Source organism: Parasteatoda tepidariorum, chromosome 10, assembly GCF_982258835.1.
Source record: "Parasteatoda tepidariorum strain Cologne lab strain chromosome 10, Ptep-v5.0, whole genome shotgun sequence".
In the NCBI taxonomy this organism is placed as follows: domain Eukaryota; kingdom Metazoa; phylum Arthropoda; class Arachnida; order Araneae; family Theridiidae; genus Parasteatoda; species Parasteatoda tepidariorum.
In genome coordinates this window covers 49,956,312-49,976,751 of record NC_141764.1, presented here as the reverse complement: position 1 = coordinate 49,976,751, position 20,440 = coordinate 49,956,312, and the positions used below count along the sequence as shown (strand labels likewise).

The 20,440-nt window shown below is 29.7% G+C and overlaps 1 protein-coding gene across 17 annotated transcripts in view; it reads left to right on the top strand.

Annotated features, from left to right (window-relative positions):
* Window positions 1-20,440, top strand: part of LOC139426129 (PH and SEC7 domain-containing protein 1) — a 166,549-nt gene that overhangs the window by 127,044 nt on the left and 19,065 nt on the right. For 4 of the 17 annotated variants that reach the window (XM_087153066.1, XM_087153071.1, XM_087153080.1 and 1 more), the window contains exons 2-6: window positions 8,816-8,882; window positions 10,850-10,903; window positions 13,110-13,484; window positions 15,652-16,504; window positions 19,501-19,694. In XM_087153066.1, the coding sequence (XP_087009192.1) occupies window positions 8,816-8,882; window positions 10,850-10,903; window positions 13,110-13,484; window positions 15,652-16,504; window positions 19,501-19,694 (1,543 nt within the window). Of the gene's footprint in view, window positions 1-8,218; window positions 8,459-8,815; window positions 8,883-10,849; window positions 10,904-13,109; window positions 13,491-15,651; window positions 16,505-19,500; window positions 19,695-20,440 lie in introns of those variants that run through there. The other 13 variants (XM_087153065.1, XM_087153070.1, XM_087153079.1 and 10 more) reach the window with 6 other exon arrangements.

The following is a 20,440-nucleotide window of genomic DNA, read 5'->3' as shown; positions in this document are numbered from 1 at the left end:
AATGATTTTCACCTGCGCATCAATATCTACAAATTGGTTAATTTTTTCGTGAAAAAGTGTTAAATTTTTTAAATTTTGTGTTTTAAAATCCATTCAATTCTTTTCGGCATGATAGTATACTCTAAAAACGGTTTTTGTCTAATAATATGCTATTTTTACAGCTGTTGTGAGTTCGTAACAGTTATTTAAAACTGTTAGGTTAAGTTTTATCCATCTCTAGTCAGCGCCATCTATTCTGATTGTGTTTAAATGATTTTTAACGAAAAACAATTATAGTTTAAGATTTAAGTTTTGGAATAAGTTTAATGTAGTCAAACTGTGACTTTCCTTTTCCTTTTCTTATTTTATAATTTTTGTGCATTTAAATAGAAAAACACACACCATAATTAAGCTGGAAAAAAATGCAATGTTAACTTTGTTTTGTTGAAATTTATGATGTTAAAAATTGAATTACCGCTCTCAATATCTCATGAGAAATAAAATATTTTCTTAAAACGGAAAAGCTCTAACTCAAAAATTAAAAAAGAAAAATTCGTTCAAAATTGTATCTTTATTGAATGTGTCAACTCTCAATTGAATCAAATAAATTATCCCTAGCAATTAAGTCGCTGCTATTGAATACAAAAAGATAAAAGGAATTTCCTAGTTTCCTTTTATGACTCTCGATTAGTTTCTACAAATAGATTTTTCATTTCTATAAAAAGAATATCTTTCTACTTTTGTTGTTATTCAGATCGCTTGCTCTTAGATATTCAGTATCGTTTTGAAATGAAAGTTATTGTTCTTTTTCCAAAAACAATTTCGAATCCGTCTATGATCTATTTTCCTTGCCTCCGTACATTTATTGCTCTTTCTGCACTTTATTTTTGAGCAAATTGTGCACCGCAATAATGTTTTAGAAAATTAATGAAATAATATTAGTGTGTCCTGGTTTGCCAGAAACGTTAATTGTTATCTTCAGAATTCGTCGTCGCAATTTGGCGTCAGTAGTCGGAAACTCTCTATAATTATCGTTAGTGTAATTTGGTTTTTCTCATTAAAAACGTTGATTAAACGAATCCCTCTCTCTACAAGTCTGCATTGGTAGCGTTATTATGGTGTTTACCAGAATTTTTACTTGCATCAAAATGTTTCTGCTCTGGAAATGTAAATGCGTTAATATGAGAAACATAGTTATCAGTTTTAATGAAAAGTATCATATTATAATTTTAAATTTCTCCCCAGCTCACTTCATTCTTCTACTACCACCACCAATACTTTGCTGTTATTTATGTTTCTTTGCGGTAAAACAGATTTTTACTCTAAAAGAATCACTATAAAGACGGAAAATTAGTATATACCTATATTGTATACCCATATTAGTATATACCTATACCAGTCAAAATGACTGGATTGTGAATGCGTAAATAAATTTGTTTAAATTAATTTTTAACTTTTTTTACATTATTTACAGTTATATAACAAGTTATTAGTAAATGTTAAAATTATATGTTGTACAAAAAGTCACAAAATTCTAAGAAATTGTGTCATTATATACATCATTGTTTTTCTAATTGAAATTAAAAGCAGTCAAAATGACTTCCTTAGGCAATCTAGTGTTAAGTTAAAAGATTCTTAATTTTTTTATTGCATAAACACTGGTTTAGTATCCTAATTATATCGGGATAAAACTTAAGCCTAATAATTTTGCTCTGTAACTTCATGCTCAAACTTGTTTTATAATTTCCAATTTAATGTTTGGCTACTATTAAAACTTGTTTAAATATTTTTCGCCAAAGAGATAGTTAAGAAAAGTTCATTCTTAATATTTCAGTTTTAAATATTATTTTGCATTTCTTATTTAACGACTTGCGTTGAGTGATGCATCATTTCTTATAATAGTAAATATCACTTATTAAAAAGTAAATCTTATCTTTTTTATCATTTGATAATTGTAAAACGGTGACTAATTGCCTTTATAAAAAAATATTACCTAATAAGGTTATATCATGCGATTATTTTATTATATAAGAATGGAACAAAGTTGTTAACTTTTATGCCTTTAATCTTGACTAATAATCAAAATCATAAGAGTATTATATCAGCGAATAATACTAATAATGGAAGATAATTAAATGTCATTAGCAAATACCACTAACTTATTCACTAATTCACAGATTTATTGATTTGTCCATTTAATGATTTGATGATTCTTTCATTCATTGATTTGCTTAAATTCTTTCCTTGTTCGATTTATTCAATAATTCGTTAGAAATATCAAGAGTCATTTTAAGATATCCTTTTGTAAACTAAATAAAAATGAGCAATCGTCATAGTAATAAAAAATATTAAACTGTCATCAGCTAATATTAAACGATGTTTGTAAAGTCTGTATCCTCATTTTCAAGACTAAGGCTAAGTTTATAAGCCCTGAAAAAAGAAAAATAAACCCGATTTTTTTTTTTCATTTTATATTAACGTTTTATTAAAAAAATGTATCTTGGTTTGTATAATATGAATTTTTTAATTTGCATAAATAATGTAATAGTTAAGTCTGCATCTCCCTTTTCTAGACTAAGATAGGGTTTCTAAACCATGTAAAAGGAAAATAAAGCCCATTTTAGAAAAAATTTTTATTTAAAAAAATGTATCTTGGTTTGTAAAATATGAATGAATTAATTTTCATAAATGTTTAAAATTAAGTTAAACTTCAATAAATAATGTAATAATCAAGTAGTTGAGCTTTTATAAATAAGGAAATATGTAGTTAAATTTTAGCAAATAATGTAATAATAAGCTGGATTTAAATATGTACTGAGTAGGTGCATTTTAATAATTTATATAATAAATGTTAAGATTATTGCAACAATGAACAAAATAAGTTTTATTAATTTTTTTTTTCATTATATATTTGCTTGTGTAAACAACTTTATTTTCTTTCAAATTCATCTGGTGTTATCATAGGAAGAAATAGTAATAGTCTGTTGAAAGTAAAGGTCATTATGTTAATGTCTTTCAAAAACTCAATGCAATAAAAACAACTTTTCGGATTGCTTTATTTTAAACATTCCGCACACGAAAAGCAATTTCTTTTCCTAAATGCCTCTTTTTAGATGACTGGTTTTCTTCCATCATATTTTTTTTAAAAGCTATCGATCGGTACATATGTGAGAGTTTAGTTTTAAGTTGTTGTCATAGTTCCTCATTTCGAATCCTTGAGTGCGAAATGTAATTTTTCATTGCTGCCCTATATGCCATTATTCAATATTTGTTTTACTTTGGTTTCCAAATATAGCCTAGTAGTTTTTTTTTTATCCCTCTTTGAATTTGTTTTATGGCATTTGGCCATTTGCTTTATTTTTTTGAACATGGAAACGTTTCGTGTAACATGATGCATGTGGTTGATGTGCGAATTTGTATAATTTTAAGAAATTGTAAGATATCTTAACTAGTTTAGTTAAAATTGTTAATTTAAAATACAGTAGAAAGAAACTATTAATTTTAATATTATGCTTCTTATTCATCTTTTCTATCATAGAGATCAAAAACTACGAAATTTCCGTTATTTCTGCGAATTTAGTTGTGATTACGGAATTTCTCTTCCTAGGAACAAAAACGTCACAACTCCCGTATGCGTAGTTACGCATTGACTTCCTTTTTCAAAAAACTATTATTTAATTATTTTACTATTATTTAATTATTATTTATTATTATTTATAAAGTTTTGGAATTATCTTTGGGTAAACGAATTTTATTTTTCAAATAAACTACATTTTTTCCCCACGTTATAAAACTAATGCAATTTCTTACGCAAGCATTGCTCATACCTTTGCCTGGCATCCAAGCATTGCTCATACCTCCCCCCCCTATTACGCAAGCACCAGAGAAGCTTACGATCTTTCCATGCAATATAAAAATTATATCTACTGCTCTGAGACCATTGTTTAAAGTGATTGTTAGAAACCTGCATTTGTGCTAAACCTTTTTTATAGTTTTCTTCTCCATGTTACACAAATATAGATTTTGTTCATTCAATTGAGTTTCTACGAAGGAGAGTTTGTTATGATGTTTAACTCAAATTTCCCTTGTCACTTGTCTTTAAAGTATTAGGATTATTTAAAGGATTAATTTTTTTTTATACACTATGTTAGTTGGTTTTCCATCGACATGGATAAAATTAAATAAAATATAAAATTGGTACCAGATAAACGTTAAAAAACATTAAAGGGAAGAAATTTTTTTTAAAAATTAAAATCTAAAAGAAGATAATTGATGTTTTTTTGCGTAGTAACCGTAATGACTTTTGATCTAATGATCGAGTTTTCACTATAGTAACCCATCTTAATGGTTTGAGGGGATGACTTTAAATATTCTTAGTTAGTACAGGCGATATTTTAAGTTACAAAATCAGACACAAAACGTACTTTTTCTGAATAAAAATGTTTTCGACGGATTTTGATTTCTGATCCCCATAATAAAAGGGGTAGCCGCAATCTTGGAAATATGGTCTCAATAGTTACGTTTGGTAAGCGGACGATAGCTATTTTTTCGCTAAATCTCGAGAACTTTTTAAATGAATTGAAAATTTTTGCACGAGATTATGAAATTCGTTTATTCAATGATCCTAGCAAATAATAATTATTTATTAAAGGTTGAAATTTTTTTTTATTGTATTAATGCGAATTTTTACATCATTTTAAATAAAATTTTATACTGCAAACTGCAAAATTTAGGCAAAATCGGCCAAAGAGTTCCCAAGAAAATCGATTTTTAAAATAAGTCAGGTATTTAAATTTCAATTTCTCGGGAACTATAGATAAATTATAATTTTTACAAAATTACTTTTTCCTGGAATTATGTTTGGATAAACGAATTTTATAATTTCGTGCAAAAGTTTTTCAACTCGCTTAAAAAATTCTCAAAATTTGGCGAATCACACCAAAAGTGAAATTAACATTAGGGGGTCCAAACTTTCGACCGCTCTTCTGACTTAATTATTGGGATCATATTTTCCACATGCGGCTACCTTCTTTATTTTTGGGAAATAAATTTTTAAAAAAAGGCATGTATATTCAGAGAAAGTACGTTTTTGTGTCTAATTTCTTAACTTAAAATATCGTTTGCCCTAATTAATTAGAATATTTGAGGTCTCCCCCTCAAGCCATTAAGATTGAGAGTCCTAGTACGTGAAAACCAGAACTTAAATCGAAAGTTTATTTAGGGTGTTTTCATTATTATTGCGCATTGAACATTTCTCAGTGACGCTTAGTTTAAGTTGAATAGTATTTTATTTTATCCAAGGCCATCTCCAAGGCATTATCGTGATAGTTAGTAATCATTGTAAAAGATTGCATGTATTTCTTTCTAAATATTCATTTTTGTTTTCATCATTCTCTACCTAGTGAACTCAAAAATGGATTTTTTCTTATGATTCTTTTTATTCTATGACATTTTCCCCATAACTCAGTTGCTTTACAACGAATGCAAATCGATACCCCGTTCACTATCATACCCTCAACTAATCTAGTGAACTTTTTGTATATACACTGGTTATCATAAATTAAGGAAAATTCACAAAAATCGCGATAACTCAAGAAATTACACATGGAATTTTATGAAACTTACCCACAATATACAACACATAGTAAGGTATTAAACAACATAAAAAGAAATTATCAGACATTAATAGTAGTATAGAAATTAGCACATGTATAAAATAAACAAATTGGAAGTATCGGTTTGCAATAGAAAAAGTACCTTTAATATGGAATATGATTGCCTCTAGAAGCAATACAGCACAAACAGCGATGTGTGATGCTTTCAATTATGCGGTCTATCAGTTCAATAGGAAGTGAGAGCCATTGCTCTTGTAAAGCAGTTGCAAGCGTGGCAAGGGTCTGAGGGGGCGGATTGATGGCAGATACACGCCTCCCTAGAGCATCCCAAACGTGCTCGATAGGATTCAAGTCCGGGGATCGAGCTGGCCACTCCATGCGAGTAATTGTTTCCTGTTGAAGATAATCATCAACAATGCGAGCTCTGTGTGGTCTTGCATTATCGTCCTGTAACAGGAAGCAATCACCAATTGCCCCGGCATATGGGCGCACATAAGCATCAAGGATGTTGTCTCGATAAACCTGAGCATTCACGGTTCCCCTTGGAAAGACATGGAGGTATGTGCGCCCTCCTAAGGATATGCCTCCCCAAACACAGACACTGCCTCTTCCGTATGCATCTCTTTCACGGATGTTTGATGGATGATAACGGGTCCCAGGTTCTCTCCATATCAAATAACGTCTACTGTCACTTTCTAGACTAAACCTGGACTCATCCGTAAAGAGAACAGGCCTCCATTGATCTGACGTCCAGTGGACATGTTGTCGGGCCCACTGCAAACGGTCTCTCCTATGGCGTGATGTGAGCGGCACGCAAATGGCTGGTCGTCTCGCATACAGACCACCTTCGTGGAGCCTTCTGCGCACAGTTGACGTTGACACCAACCTTCCGGTGGCTGCAGCAAGAGAGGATCTAAGATGTGTCGGAGTAGCGGTTCTATTCCTGCGTGCACTTAATGTCAAATATCGGTCATCGGCACTGGTCGTAACAGTTGGCCGTCCTTGACTGAACCTCCTAGATGCCGAATCTGTGGTTTGAAATTGCCTCCAAAGTCTATGAACCACAGATGGACTCACATTTAGCCATCTGGCCACTTCTGATTGACTCTGCCCTGCCTCTAGTCTCCCGATGGCTCTCCATCGTAGTTCTTCAGGCAAATGATGCCTAGAGGTCATTATTACGAATTGGCTATCTCAGATTTTCAATGTCGCAATCACAGTAAAATTTGTGTGCTTTCTCTCAAACTTGGACTTTTATGCTCCAGGCAGATGACGTAAGCCGAGTGCAGCGCCACTAATTTGCATATTGCAATTTTACTCAGCTACTCTTAGTGGACAACATATGCAAATTTTGCACGGTTTGGCTTACTTTTGAAAGAGTTATCGCTATTTTTGTGATTTTTCCTTAATTTATGATAACCAGTGTATTTAATTTTCTGTGTCTTTTTAACTTATTTATTGCGCTGCTCGTAAATTTATTTATTGCTTACTTGCAATATTTAAATTTTAGCAATTGAAACTGCACTCTTTCTTTGGAAACGGTAGCCGCTTTTATTATTTTTTTTAGCGGTTAAATCTGTATTGATAAACAAAAAAGTGCTTTAAAAGAATGGTTAAGTTGTGAAGAGCATACGGCGACAGCAGAACTCCGAACTTCTTAAGGTCTGGTTTCTTAGGACAAGCGCCTTATCTGGGCGTCAGCGGGACGTCAACGTCACGCTGACGCCAACAAAATACTGGTTTGTTAGCTCAAGGCCTGGTTTCTTAGAACTAACGCCTTATCTGGGCGTCAGCGGAAAGTTGACGTAGATCTGACGCCAAAAAAATACTTTTTTGCTAGCTCAGCGTGAGCAGTCGGTCCAACGCAGACATTATCTCTCATTGCGCATGCGTTAATAACGTAAACAAATATTTATTTTGAATTTGTATTGATTTTGTTATTGTCGACCAGTGTTTTAGAGAACAAATAATGACTTTGTCCAAGAAAAAACACATTATAGCTGAGGTAAATGAAGAGTGCTATGTTTAATGAAGAAGCTATGTTTAATGTCAAAATCAAAATCTTGGCTGATTTCAATGTGCAACAGGATGTTGTCCGCCATTGCTTCTGTGGGTAACGTCACGTTGTAATCAAACTGCAGTTGAGTTGGACGGTAATTGTAGTTCAAGATGAGCGTTCGATGACGTATACTATCAAACTCACAAATGGACCAATCAGAGGTTAGCGCTGATTTCCAGCTGACGGCGTCCTGTCCTAAGAAACCAGGCCTTTAGGTCTGTAATTGTGCCAGCTATCCTGGTTTAAAAGATCTGCCAGCCTCGAAAGTCTAAGTTATTTTAAAACAACGTTGCAACAGGAGCATATATAATTTTTAATATTGGAGCATATATAATTTTTAATGCAATATCTATGAAATCAGTAAAAATGCGGACATTTTGACTGCTACAGCTATATACTAGAGCCCCTGAATTAGTATAGGAGCCTTACTATATAAAATTCGTGACTTTTTCGTTTGTTGCGTCACAAAATTTAACTTCATTGAATTTTGATGTTTCACAGAATTCACGAGCGACTTTATTATACATAATAAAACGCGGCACGCTACTTTTTAACTGGATTTTTTAAATAACTGGATAAGCAATTTTTTTATAATAAATAAATATTCCTCACTTGTTTGCTGTTAAGTTTTAAGAGATATATATATTTACTATCTTTATGCCATTCGAATTTCGGTTAATAATCAAATTATAAATTTTTCATGAAGTTATTCAATATAAATATTTATTCATAAAACTTTTCAATCAGAATTTCGAAACCTAATAGTGCGCTGTAAGACACAATGGAACCTAATGACAATCGCCAAGTAAGATTTTGCTAAATTTTACTCTCAGAATTATATCTTGATTTTTAATTATTAAAAATATATATTATAATAAAATGTTAGATAATAGTATTTCTTCATAAAATTTTATCAAATTATGCATGTAAGTGAATTTTTACCGAGTTATCCATATCCATTAGTAGGCGAAGTATGGCGAAAATCGTCGTCATTAGTACATTAGTAGTTTCTTATTAGAAATGAATAATGGTTCACTGTATTTAATAAAACACAAATTAGATTTTTCTAATCGAATTCGTACATGTTAATGATTTCTAACGCTTTTTAGTTTAGTATTTATTCTTATTAATGTATTAATTTTTTCTTTCTTTCTTTTTATAGTTAGAAGCTGGCGATGTGATATTGGCAGTTAACAATCAAGAAGTCGTCTCTTTGACCACCAAGGAAGGTATGCGATTCTAAAATTTTAGAGCTTCTTGGATTGTGCTTTCTTTTTTGACTATCTTTTGATCATTACTTAAAATATGTTTTCATGTCCCATTTATTTAAGTAACTGCTAATTGTAAGAAGATATAGAATTCCATGTTTACAATCTGGAAATAACTTTATTATGGTTAAGAAAATACATGTTAAAGGCCACCTCTAACAATTGAAATTGTTGTAATTATGTAATACCTACTCTTTTAATTTCCTTTCAAAGTGAAATAAAATGGCATTTAATTGTTTCAGGGTGTTGTAAAAAATCGCAAACTATTTTTCTCATCATTGAGGCTTAATTATTAATGGTAATAGGTACAACTGAATTTTGTTGATTGTTACCTAATGTACTAATATAAGGTGCATTTGATACTGTGACAATAAGCTTTTCTGTCCCCTCCTAAAGAAATGAGCAATTTTAGTGTACGTTATGTGATTGATTCTTGGTTTATTTTCATATATAATTGTTATTTTCAAATCGCCAAATATTAAAGGGTCCCCCGTTTGTAAACTATTACCCCAATAAAAATAATGAATTCATATCACTTTTTTTTAAAGCAAATTTAATTAATATTTTATTTTTATTATTGTTTTCATCAGTTTTCTACAACGATAAATCTTTTTTTTTTTTTTTTTAAATAGGAAATACTGTCTTTTGAATCCTTAGTATGAAATAGTTTGAAATTTAATTGGATATAACAGTAAAAAGTGTTTTTTAATTTTGTTATGTACTTTTATAATATATTTTTATAATACTTGTTTTACACTTTTATATTATATTCAATATATTGATATAATGTGCTCGTGGTCAACTCCTGATAATCAAAAATTATCATTATCAGCAATTTTCTCCGGTATATTTTTTTTAGTGGGCCTTAAAAACCAATAAATAAGGATGATATCAATATCTATCAGGCTCTCCTACTTAAATAGAATACATTTGATAAAACAGCGCATCTTTTTTTCCTAAAAATAAATAAATAAATGAAAACATCCAATTTTTTTTTAATTTTTTATCCTCTCTTAACTTTCTAACATAGCATGTTTGTTAATGCATGCTTAGGAGTGCTCATTGTTTTTATTTTTTAAATCTTATTTCTTCTCTCTGTTTCTAGCTTTATGCATCTGCTTATTTCTTGTTTTCTTTACAGCTATGCTATCCATTATTTCTTATTTTGCCTCTTACTTCGTACCTTTGTTTTTCACATGTTACTTTATTTAGAAAATGTTTTCTCTCTTATTGATTAGAAAAATAAACTTTCTCGTGGTAAAACCTAATTTCTCTTTCCATGATTTCTTCTTTCTTATTTAAAAGCTTCTGTTTAAACTCTGGATCTAATTCTAATGTGCTGTGTTCTTGTTTTTTCCTTTTCTTCTCCTTTTGGTAGTTCGATTAAATGAATAATTTAAATTCCTTACATCGAATGAATTAGTTAACTCAAGTGACTTGAAGCCGATACCAACATTTAAAGAGTCAAGTGGCAACTTAAGTCTGAGATTTAAATCATGCTTTAAATGAATAATTCAAATAATAAGTAACCCGTTTTCAATATTTTAATTAAATGGTTTAATTGACTAAAATAGATTCGAATGAACACAATACCTAAGGATTAACAGGAACTCAAATTATGATTCGAATCGCTGGCTTTTAATTGGAATTTTAAACCTAAAAATCCAATACCAATTTTACTAAAAACTGGATTTTATCTGTGAGGAAAAAACTTTTGAATATTTCCATTGTCATTGATTAGTTTTTTCAGCCGTTGTCAATTTGGAATTGTAAAATTGCTTTGGGTTGCTTGTCTTTTTATTATTGCATGATTTATGCTAATTTGTTTTTTAAAAGCACGTAGATTTTTAACTGTGCAATTTAATTTTTGTTTTTTACCGAGCCCATGTGTTTAGTTAATTTTTGTTTGAAATTTATGAACATTTTAGTGCTCAAGTGCCTGAGGTTATCTACAGATGTAGTGACATTGAAAGTGAAGAAAGGTATGCAATTTTTGTACAGTACAGAGGTTTTTTAAAAAATTTGTTTTAATTCAAGTTTGTATTATCAATTTGTATACATTTTCAACGAGTTTTCACCACATATTTAAAAGTGTTCTGAAACAGCAAGAACTGTAAACTTAGACACTGTCTTTTATGAGTGATAAGTCATTTATTTGCTTATTTAATTAAAATAAAAGCTTGAACTTCACGCAGGGATATCAAGTACGGATCATCCATAATTTCTGCGATTTTTTATTGCAGAATCGGAAAATACTTTTGAAAACCGCATAAAATCCATTTTTTTTTTCAATGGCTAGTTAGTTCTAGAACTTGGGATTTCTTAACTGAACGGTTTTTAACTTAACTTGGGATTATTTAAAAAAAAAATTAAACTTAAGAGAAAAGTTAAATTTTAATTATTTTAAGAAATATTTGGGGGAGATATGAGATGCTTATGGATGAAAAAATTTACCACTGAAATTTTAATATTTTCGCACATTTTAAAAATGTACCTAGATTTTTTTAAACTAAAATTTTATTTTATTTTCTATTATTTTGCATTGATGATTAAATTATTTGTTTATTTTGGCACACATGTGGTAAAAATTTTACAATTTTGTCTTTTTCTATTTAGTTTAATTAAATTGTATACTACTTAAGTAGCGTTTTCTTATTTTTATTTCCATTCATAATATTCATGTTTTGTAATTAGAAAAACAAAATTAGAAAAATTTTATATAATCGTTTTCCCCCTCCTTTTCCGTTTTATAAATGAAGTTATTTTATAGCTTAATATGAAGCATATAGCTTTTGGACTTTCAGTCTTTTTTATTAATTTTTTTAAAATTTCATATTGTTGTAAATTGCAATGCAAGCTAAAATTGAGTTACAATATTTTTCTAACCTTTTTATAGTGTTTCTGTGAAACTGCTTTTACATAGGCCATTATCACTTTAATATTTGAATAATTACTAGATTTTTTTTATTATAATAGATATGATTCTTACTTTTATGTTCTTATTAGTTTAAATTCTATTTACTTAAATGTATTTATTTTAATTTATATGTATTTATTATAAGTTATTTCTAGCAGTATAACACATATTTTACTTACTAATAATTTTATTTTTGTTGTAATTTTTTTCATTAGGGTAAATTTATTAGCTTAATATTGAGAATAGTGATGCATTTACAAAATTTTTTTAATACATATAAACGTGTATAATGTACATAATGATAAGAATTTATTCTAAAGCTTGCCGACCTTACTCTATTGGAAAACTTATCATTCTACTTGTAATTCGCGTTTGAAAAGTTACTAACCAACACAAAAATCTATATCTGAAACAAAAACTAGTTCATTCTTTAAAATTGCATGAATATACTTCTAGCTGTGTTATTCGTTTAAATTTAGTTTTATTAGTTTCTGGGTATATTAGTTTAATTTTTTGTAAATAGTTAGAGTTTTCACATCATATTCTTAAGAATTTTCATTCTTCATTTATATAGTTAAAGTAATAAAATACTCTACTTGCTATCATACTCAAGTACTGTGCTGTTATAGACGAATTATACAAGGGGCAAAGTCTGTAGAAGTTTAATGTAATGTGACTTTTTATTAAATACAGTAGGGAACCGATTATTCGGAACGATCGGGACCATCGCTATTCCGGATAACTGATTTTTCCGGTTTTCTGAATCGCTACAAAAAGCCGTTTTTTTATTGTTAAACTCAACTTAAAAAAAAAAAAAAAATTGGAAATAATCTTAAAAAGAAGAAAAAACGATGAAGTAATACACTAATGATTATTTCCAAAATGATGGTAAGGTAAAGATCTTTCAAAAAAGAAAGAAAAATCCTAATATCTTATGAGGAAAAAAAAATTTGTTTTAAAAAATGGGGGGGAAATTTATAGAATTTCGTTCCGGTTTTTTGGTTTTCCGGTTTTCAGAATTCCGGATAACGGGTTCTGTACTGTATATTTATATATTTTAATCAAAAATTTGATTAAATGATATAATGTTTAATTTCAGTCGTGTTATATTAAACATTAAGAGAAAATTTTCAATATTCCGGGTAACTGTCAAAATGTATTTATTTTAGACTTTGAAAAAGCGTTATTTTTAGCGGACTTTTATGTCATATTTTTCCGTTTATTAGCTTTTACAGACATCATAATTTTGTGATGGTTTTATTCATTTGCAGACGCAACAATCAAAGAGCGTGTACGCAATCACATGGCGGCATCGAATGAGCTGGAAACGCAAAGAAGATCGTACATAAAAGGAAACTCACACATTTCCAGCAACGGCCACATAGAAGCACAGCACAATTCAAACATTAAGTATGAGTCAAATGGTGATGTGAAAGAGAATGGTGAAAATATCCCGCCTTCCCCGACGCATCTCAATCACACAAACTCAAAATCACCTCCTCAACCTAAGTTTGAGACTTTTATGATGACTGGTGACCTCATCATTAAAACGAAAAGCAGCAATCCAATATTCCATGTTCCAAAATTTCAAAAGAAGAACGAACTTTTGTCTAACTCTCAAACATCATCTCCTGTTACACAATTTGGTAATAGTAAGTGTTTATTGTATTTTTATTGTTTTTTTAAAGTTAAGGGTGTTTTTCAAAGTCTCTGTAGTCATGAATTTATGCTTTTTTGTGTGAATAACATGCTATTTTCATAACTGATGTGATTTTGCAACAGTTAGGACAAGTTTAACTTATCTAAAGTCAGCGCCCTCTATGTTTGTTGCAAAAATGGGATAGAATCTTTTTGAGAATAATATGCTATTTTCATAATTGCTTTGAGTTTGCAGCAGAACTTTTCTGAGACTAATATGCTATTTTCATATTTGTGAATTTGCAATAGAACCTTTTTGAGAATAATATACTATTTTCGAGACTTCTGTGACTTTGCAACTGTTATTCATGATTGTTCGGACAAATTTGGCCTATCTTTAGCTAGGCCTATACTAATTCTGAAAATGGCGAAAAACGTGAACATGAAAAGAAAAAAAAAAAAAAAAAAACTCTCACAGTTTTGAGAAAAGGAAAAGCGTTTGTGGTCTAATTTTCTAATTAAGAAAATTTACTCCAATTCTGCTTTATCTTGGCTTATAAAAATATCCGGAAATTGGTAATAAGAAATTGATTTTGATAATTTTCATCTAGGAGGCCACCATATCGGCGATTTTTGATAAAAGTTAAATAATTTTAAAATACTTTAGTCATTTGTCCTTTCTAAAGCCCATATAGTTCTTCACAGTAAGAGGACACGTATAGTTTAAAATTATGGCCTTGCGCTTAGGACACTTAAACTGTGGCTTTTTTTCTTTTTCTTTTCAAAAGAACTTAGAAAAATCTTAAAGAGAGAGAGAGAGAGAGAAAATCAATCCAGGAGTGTGGATGTTCAGCAATCGACGAGTTAAGCAATTCCAGCTGCATGAAACAGTCGATTCTGGGGGTTTATTTATTAACCACAATTCTTGTAACACTGTTTTTATCATTCCAATAAAATGTGTGAATAAAAAATAATTTGGTACATTTCCATTTCGCGAATACAAGTGATAAAGTCACCAATGCTAAGACATGAGTCGTAAATTCAATGTTAGTTTATTTTTTATTTTTGTAGGTGAGGCTATTTTTTCAAAATAACTAATATAATAGTTGGATTTGTGCATTTGAATTTATTATTTGGGGAAATGGAAAAGTATCCAATTATTTAATAGCTTCTGATAATGTCAGTGCATGCTTTCGACATTTACAAATATCATACTTACTAATTTTAAAAATATTTACACTTACTCCAACTTATAGAAATTTAAAATTTTTTTGAAAAAATTAAAAATACCCTTAGTCTGAAAATATTACTGTTATAAGTGGTAGAATTGCCTTTCTGTAATTATTTGAAAAAATCAATTACAAGGTGGTTACTCTCTTGTTGAATAAATTCGCACTTTAAAACAATTCAATATTACTAAATTAGTATTTTTTAAAACTTTTTTTTCACCCATTGCTAAAGTCAACATGCTTAAAGTACTTTTTTTATTTAATGTAAATTGACTTCAAACTTTAAGATGAATAAAAATAAATATATTTATTTTTATATAATTCTGATTGTTTTGAACTATATTTAAAATACAGATGATCTTTATAATGCAAACCTTGAACCATAGAGCCATGTGAATTTCGTGCTGTGCAGATCATTTCACTTTTAAGTAAGCTTACCTATTGTACGCCACAATACATATTTGTAACACATCAATATTTAAATGCTTTAAAATAATTTTTCAGGGCAAATTGCTTTAAGACACAAAACATGCAGTGAGGTTAATTGAAATCGACAAGGACATTAGAATTAATCACAAAAATATAATGATTTTAGTTTTACTTCAGAGATTTTAATCTTTGAAAATATATCTTCTTTTTATGCTATTTATGACTAGTTTTTGATTCTTGTTTTGTTACAGAAATTTCTCCAATGCGACTTTCAGTGCTTAGACCACCTGCAAAGTTAATGTGGCTTATGGAAAATTGTAATTTATAGAATTCTTATATAGATCTTCTGCAGTTGTGAAAAAAATCTGAGAAATTAAACTTTGAAACTAAAGGAAACTTTTTTTTTTGAAATATTCGCAATGGTGTATTCCCTTTTATGAAGAATGATAGTTATAAAATAATAATAAATTTTTTTCCTTGTATATTTTCTGGCATTAAAACTTTTTCTTCGTTTTAGGTGATGGTCTAAACTTCAATCGGTCCCAAGCAGCTCAGCAAGATAATTCTGAGCCCCAAACTCCAGTGACAGAGAAGAAAGGTAGTATAAGCTATGGTGGTAATTTTGTGCGGACTTCTCGGAGTGAAGATTTTCTTCAAAAGACATCAATCCCTACTGTGAATAGTGATGTAGAGGAAGACATCACCACATCATTAAATAACTTACTAGACACTGAACATCCCCCACCCGATCGCGTCGTGCAGACACGTAATGCTCCCCCAACCCCCACTGGTTTAAACTCTTTGTCTAGTCCTCCTGAAACTTGTGATAATGTAGAAATTGTATCTAAAAGAGGTAGCTATGATGAAAGAACTGGACTTTTTATACAAATACCTGAAAGTGGGAACAAACAACTAAATGGTATAATTTCTGAAGAAACTCTAGTCAATGACAATTTTAAAAACATGATTAAAAATAGGCAGCGGTACGCTCCACGGACAATTCAACCCAAACAGGATGGTGTCACAAACATTTTAATTGATGAGAATAAAATCTATGTCAAAGTACGAACTGATCAATCTTACGCTAGCGAGAAAGTATTCAACAACAAAGAACAACGTGATAGTAATGGGGATTCACCAAAAAATTTAAGGAACTTGGAGAATAAGGAGGAGTCCAGGCACGATGAGAACGGACAGGATGATAGTAAGAGGTGCTGTTCGCCAGAAGATGAGTCAGATGTTGAAAGTTTGAGTAGTTTTCATTATAGTCCAAAAGCCGTTGATATGCCTTCTGCTTCACGCCTTGCTAAACGACTGTACAACCTTGAAGGATTCAAGAAATCTGATGTATCAAGACATCTTTGTAAAAAGTAAGTTGGATTCTTTTTCACTTTAGTTGTACTGTTAAATATTTTTGAAAGAATGTTTTGGTAATTCTTATTAATACCATGTATAGTTTGTCTATGTAAAGAACTCCCTCAGCTATTCATCTGAAGTGTGGCGGTGACTGTGGTTACAAGGTTAAACTATTTCAAGTAGGAGTGTTGGGTCATAATTTAAGACAGGTTTTGGCTCCGGTTGGCTAGAAAAAGGGAATCATGGGAGAGAGAAACTCCAATGCACTATTTCTTGTTTCCATAGCAACAGACGGCTTTAGACTTCGTGGTGAGGGGAGTTCTTTCTATTAACAAACTATATAAAACATTGTGTTATTATTCCATCATGCATCTTGAAAGCAGCAATTTCTCTTAATGATATTTTTTCTAAACTAGTTCATACATTATTACAGTCATAATTTTTATTTATAACTTTTTGAAACGAACAAAAGTGTGCTTAAAGTGATAAAATATTTCTGAATTTCAATAGTTAAAATTTGTTTCCTTGAAATTTGTTGAACATTAGTTTGAAATTTTATGAGAATGAAATGTTTCTATTTAATTTTGTTGTTGTAAGAATATTATTTACCATTTATAATTTAGTTAGAGTTGTTCTATTCTTTTGTTCTTGAATTACTTAATTGCTGCCGCAAGTCACTAAAATTTATTTGTTAACTGCCTTATTGTATAAAATTTTATTTTTATTAAACCCCCTACCTTCCTCAAGTATGTATACACTGGATACACAATTCTGAGACACACACTTGTTGTCTATATAATCTTAAGTAGAATTTGTTTGGATATTCGATTTAGTAACGAAATGAGAAAGTTATTTTTCTACCTTTCAATCGTTATAATGTTTTTTTAAAAATATTTTTGTGTATGAAAGTTCTCTTTGCAAATGTTTAAATGTAATATAAAATTTTAATGATGCACAAATAAAGTATAGAATGGTTTTAGTTATATAAACAAGAACCCTTCTCTGTGTCTAAACATTGGATGATAGTAGAAACGTGAAGATATAGACGTATGCAAAGTGGTTTAACTAGTTGGAACAGAGGAATAATCTTAAACAAGATAATAAAAAAGATGTGAAACAGGTGTAAGGGAGTGGAAATCCCAAAGTGCAAAGATTTATATTTAAAAAAAAAAAAAAAAAAAAAAAAAAAGAGGGAGAGGAAAATGGGAAAAGATGTGGTATTCGAAAGATCATTAACTAAATTAAAAGAAAGTAATGTAGCCATTGTAGCCATTTAATGCCCTGATTTTGGGCATATCTTTAAGACGTAATTTTAAGGGTACATTGTGTATTTTGAAACATTTTAATAATTTAGTTAATGATCTTTCTAGAAACTCATCATTTCTTAATCCCGCCTTCATTTGAAAAGCGATTCTAATAAAATTTTTACACCCTTGTGGTTGATGCTGAACTCCCTCACACTTGTTTTTTTTCTCTCTCTCTTAATATCTCATTCAAGCTTGTTCCCCTGTTCTTGTTAGTTAAACCACTTTTTGCTCGTGTATGTCTCTATGCTTTTCTAATATGATTTGGTGCTTAGATACACCGGAAAGTTCTTGTTTATAGAACCGAAACTTTAAGCCTGTTCATTTATTTCTATACTTTTATTTGTGCTTTATTTAATTTTTTTTTATTTTGTCTGCGAAACACTATACCCTTTCCTCTTTTTGTATTTTGTATTTCATTGCCAAAAAGTGAAAATTTTTGTTATCTGATTAATACCACAGCATTAAATCTTTAATAGTGATGACTAAGTTATAATAATTTCTTGTTGTATAACCATACAAATTTCTGAGATTATTTAATTGGGTTGCTTGTTTTTCTAAAATTTTAATCATTTAAATATCTGTTTACTTACTGTTTCTTTCGATATCTATTTTCAGTACTGTTCTTTTAAATGTTCTGTAAAATCGCTGAATCAGAGTGAGCTATTTTAGAACTCGGCAACTATTTTAGAACCAGCGGCAAAAGCACTTAACCTGAAATAGATCAGTGTTGGGTATACAGAACAAATGAGTACTGGCTTTTATGCTTAAAAAAGAAACATCAATATAAGTAAGGGCAAATGTATAATAGGCAGTGGCTTATAGAGCGATTATTATTAATTGATTATGTTTGGTGTTTAATTTGTCGAAAAAAATCTAACCATCGCCAATGATCCTCTCTAATGGAAGTATAACCTAGTTACTTGCAGTTTACTTGTCACACATATTTGGTGGCAACATTGAGATACTATCTTTTAACTATATCTTTATACTTGTATATTTTGGTAAATATAATTACAAATGAATTGCAAAGCATTGAATGGGCCAATGAAATTAATGCATTATAATATTAATGTTAAATTAAAAAAAAAATTGTTTGATGAATTATTATTACAAGCTTTTTATGTATTCTATAGAAAGTCTTAGTTGGGTAATTATTTCAAATTGTTTTTCATTTATTACATTTATTTTGTTGTCCGAATCACGACCCCATTGTTGACCATATCAGGGTTCATAGTGCTCCCGATGTTTCTTATTTTCCTGATAAAAGATGTTCTGCCCCTATTTGTCCCGATTTTTAAATTTTTCTCCTGATATTCCAAGGTTATTTAAATGCCAAATATAGATTTATTTAATCAGCCTTAAAAGTAAGTTTTTGATGTGATATTTTCCTATGTTTTAGACTGCATTTTTTAAAATATCTTATCCTGGAACAAACATTAAAATGAAAAAATTAAGCAAAGCCACAATTTTTATTGAGCTTATTATAATTCTACCATCCATATAAACAAGCAACCTGTTTAACCCATGAAAGTACTCGAAATACTACAAAAACATTTCTTATTTTACAAAAAAATTTTTTAAGTTAAACAATTTTATTATTTGTAATATAAATTTTCTCTGATTTACCTACATACTTTTATATATATATATTGAATGCATAGTCGGGTATCCCTGACGCATTTTATCATCCCCTTTTTTAACAGTAACGATTTTAGTAGAGTGGTAGCAGAGGAGTATTTGAAATTCTTCGAGTTCCAAGGTGAGACTCTAGACATCGCTCTTCGGAAGTTCTTAAAACAGTTTTGCCTGATTGGGGAAACACAAGAAAGAGAACGTGTTTTAATACACTTTTCCAAACGCTTTCTTGACTGCAACCCTGGAGCTTTTAAGTCACAAGGTAAAATTTTGTTTAAAGATATTTTTTTTAGATATAATGCATGAAATAATATTGAAGCTTTATGATTAGTGTTTTTATTTTCTGTAAGACATATTTTATGCATTGTCTTTAGGTAAAATGGAAACTGTTATTCTTTTATTTATCTTTAATACAGAAGTTTATGTGATAGACTTTAGCATAAAAAATTAACTTAAACTTTGACAAGTTAATGAGCTTCCATTTTAATGATACCTAAAAATTACTTTCCATTCCATTAAAATTAATGTTCTATTTTTCTTTTAAATTATCTGAAAAATTGAGAATCATTCTGTATGTATGCTATGTGTTAAAAATTGCATTTATATTTCGTAACTATATTAATTCTAATGATGGGGAGAGGAATGACATCTCTTTTTTGTGGGAGAGATAAAAGTGTTAAAACTATGACTGCTCGTAATCTTTTTAAAAACCTTTACATGGAATTTATAAGTTAATCATGAATTATTAGTGCAATTCTTTTATTATTGTAGCTAACCGTCCAATTTCTTAAGTGAACTTTTTCAATCCATTACATTGTTTATAGCCATAGAACCCTTGAAGTTGCAAAGTTACTGTTCTATCAAAGACATGATCCTGTATGTTCAGAAATTTTGTTCTTGAATCTGCCTTTTCAACTTGCTTTGAAGCATACATGGTGCAGACAAATCATGTATAAGCTTATTATATTTTATAATTTAAATTTTTGAAAGATTCTTTTTGAAACCAAA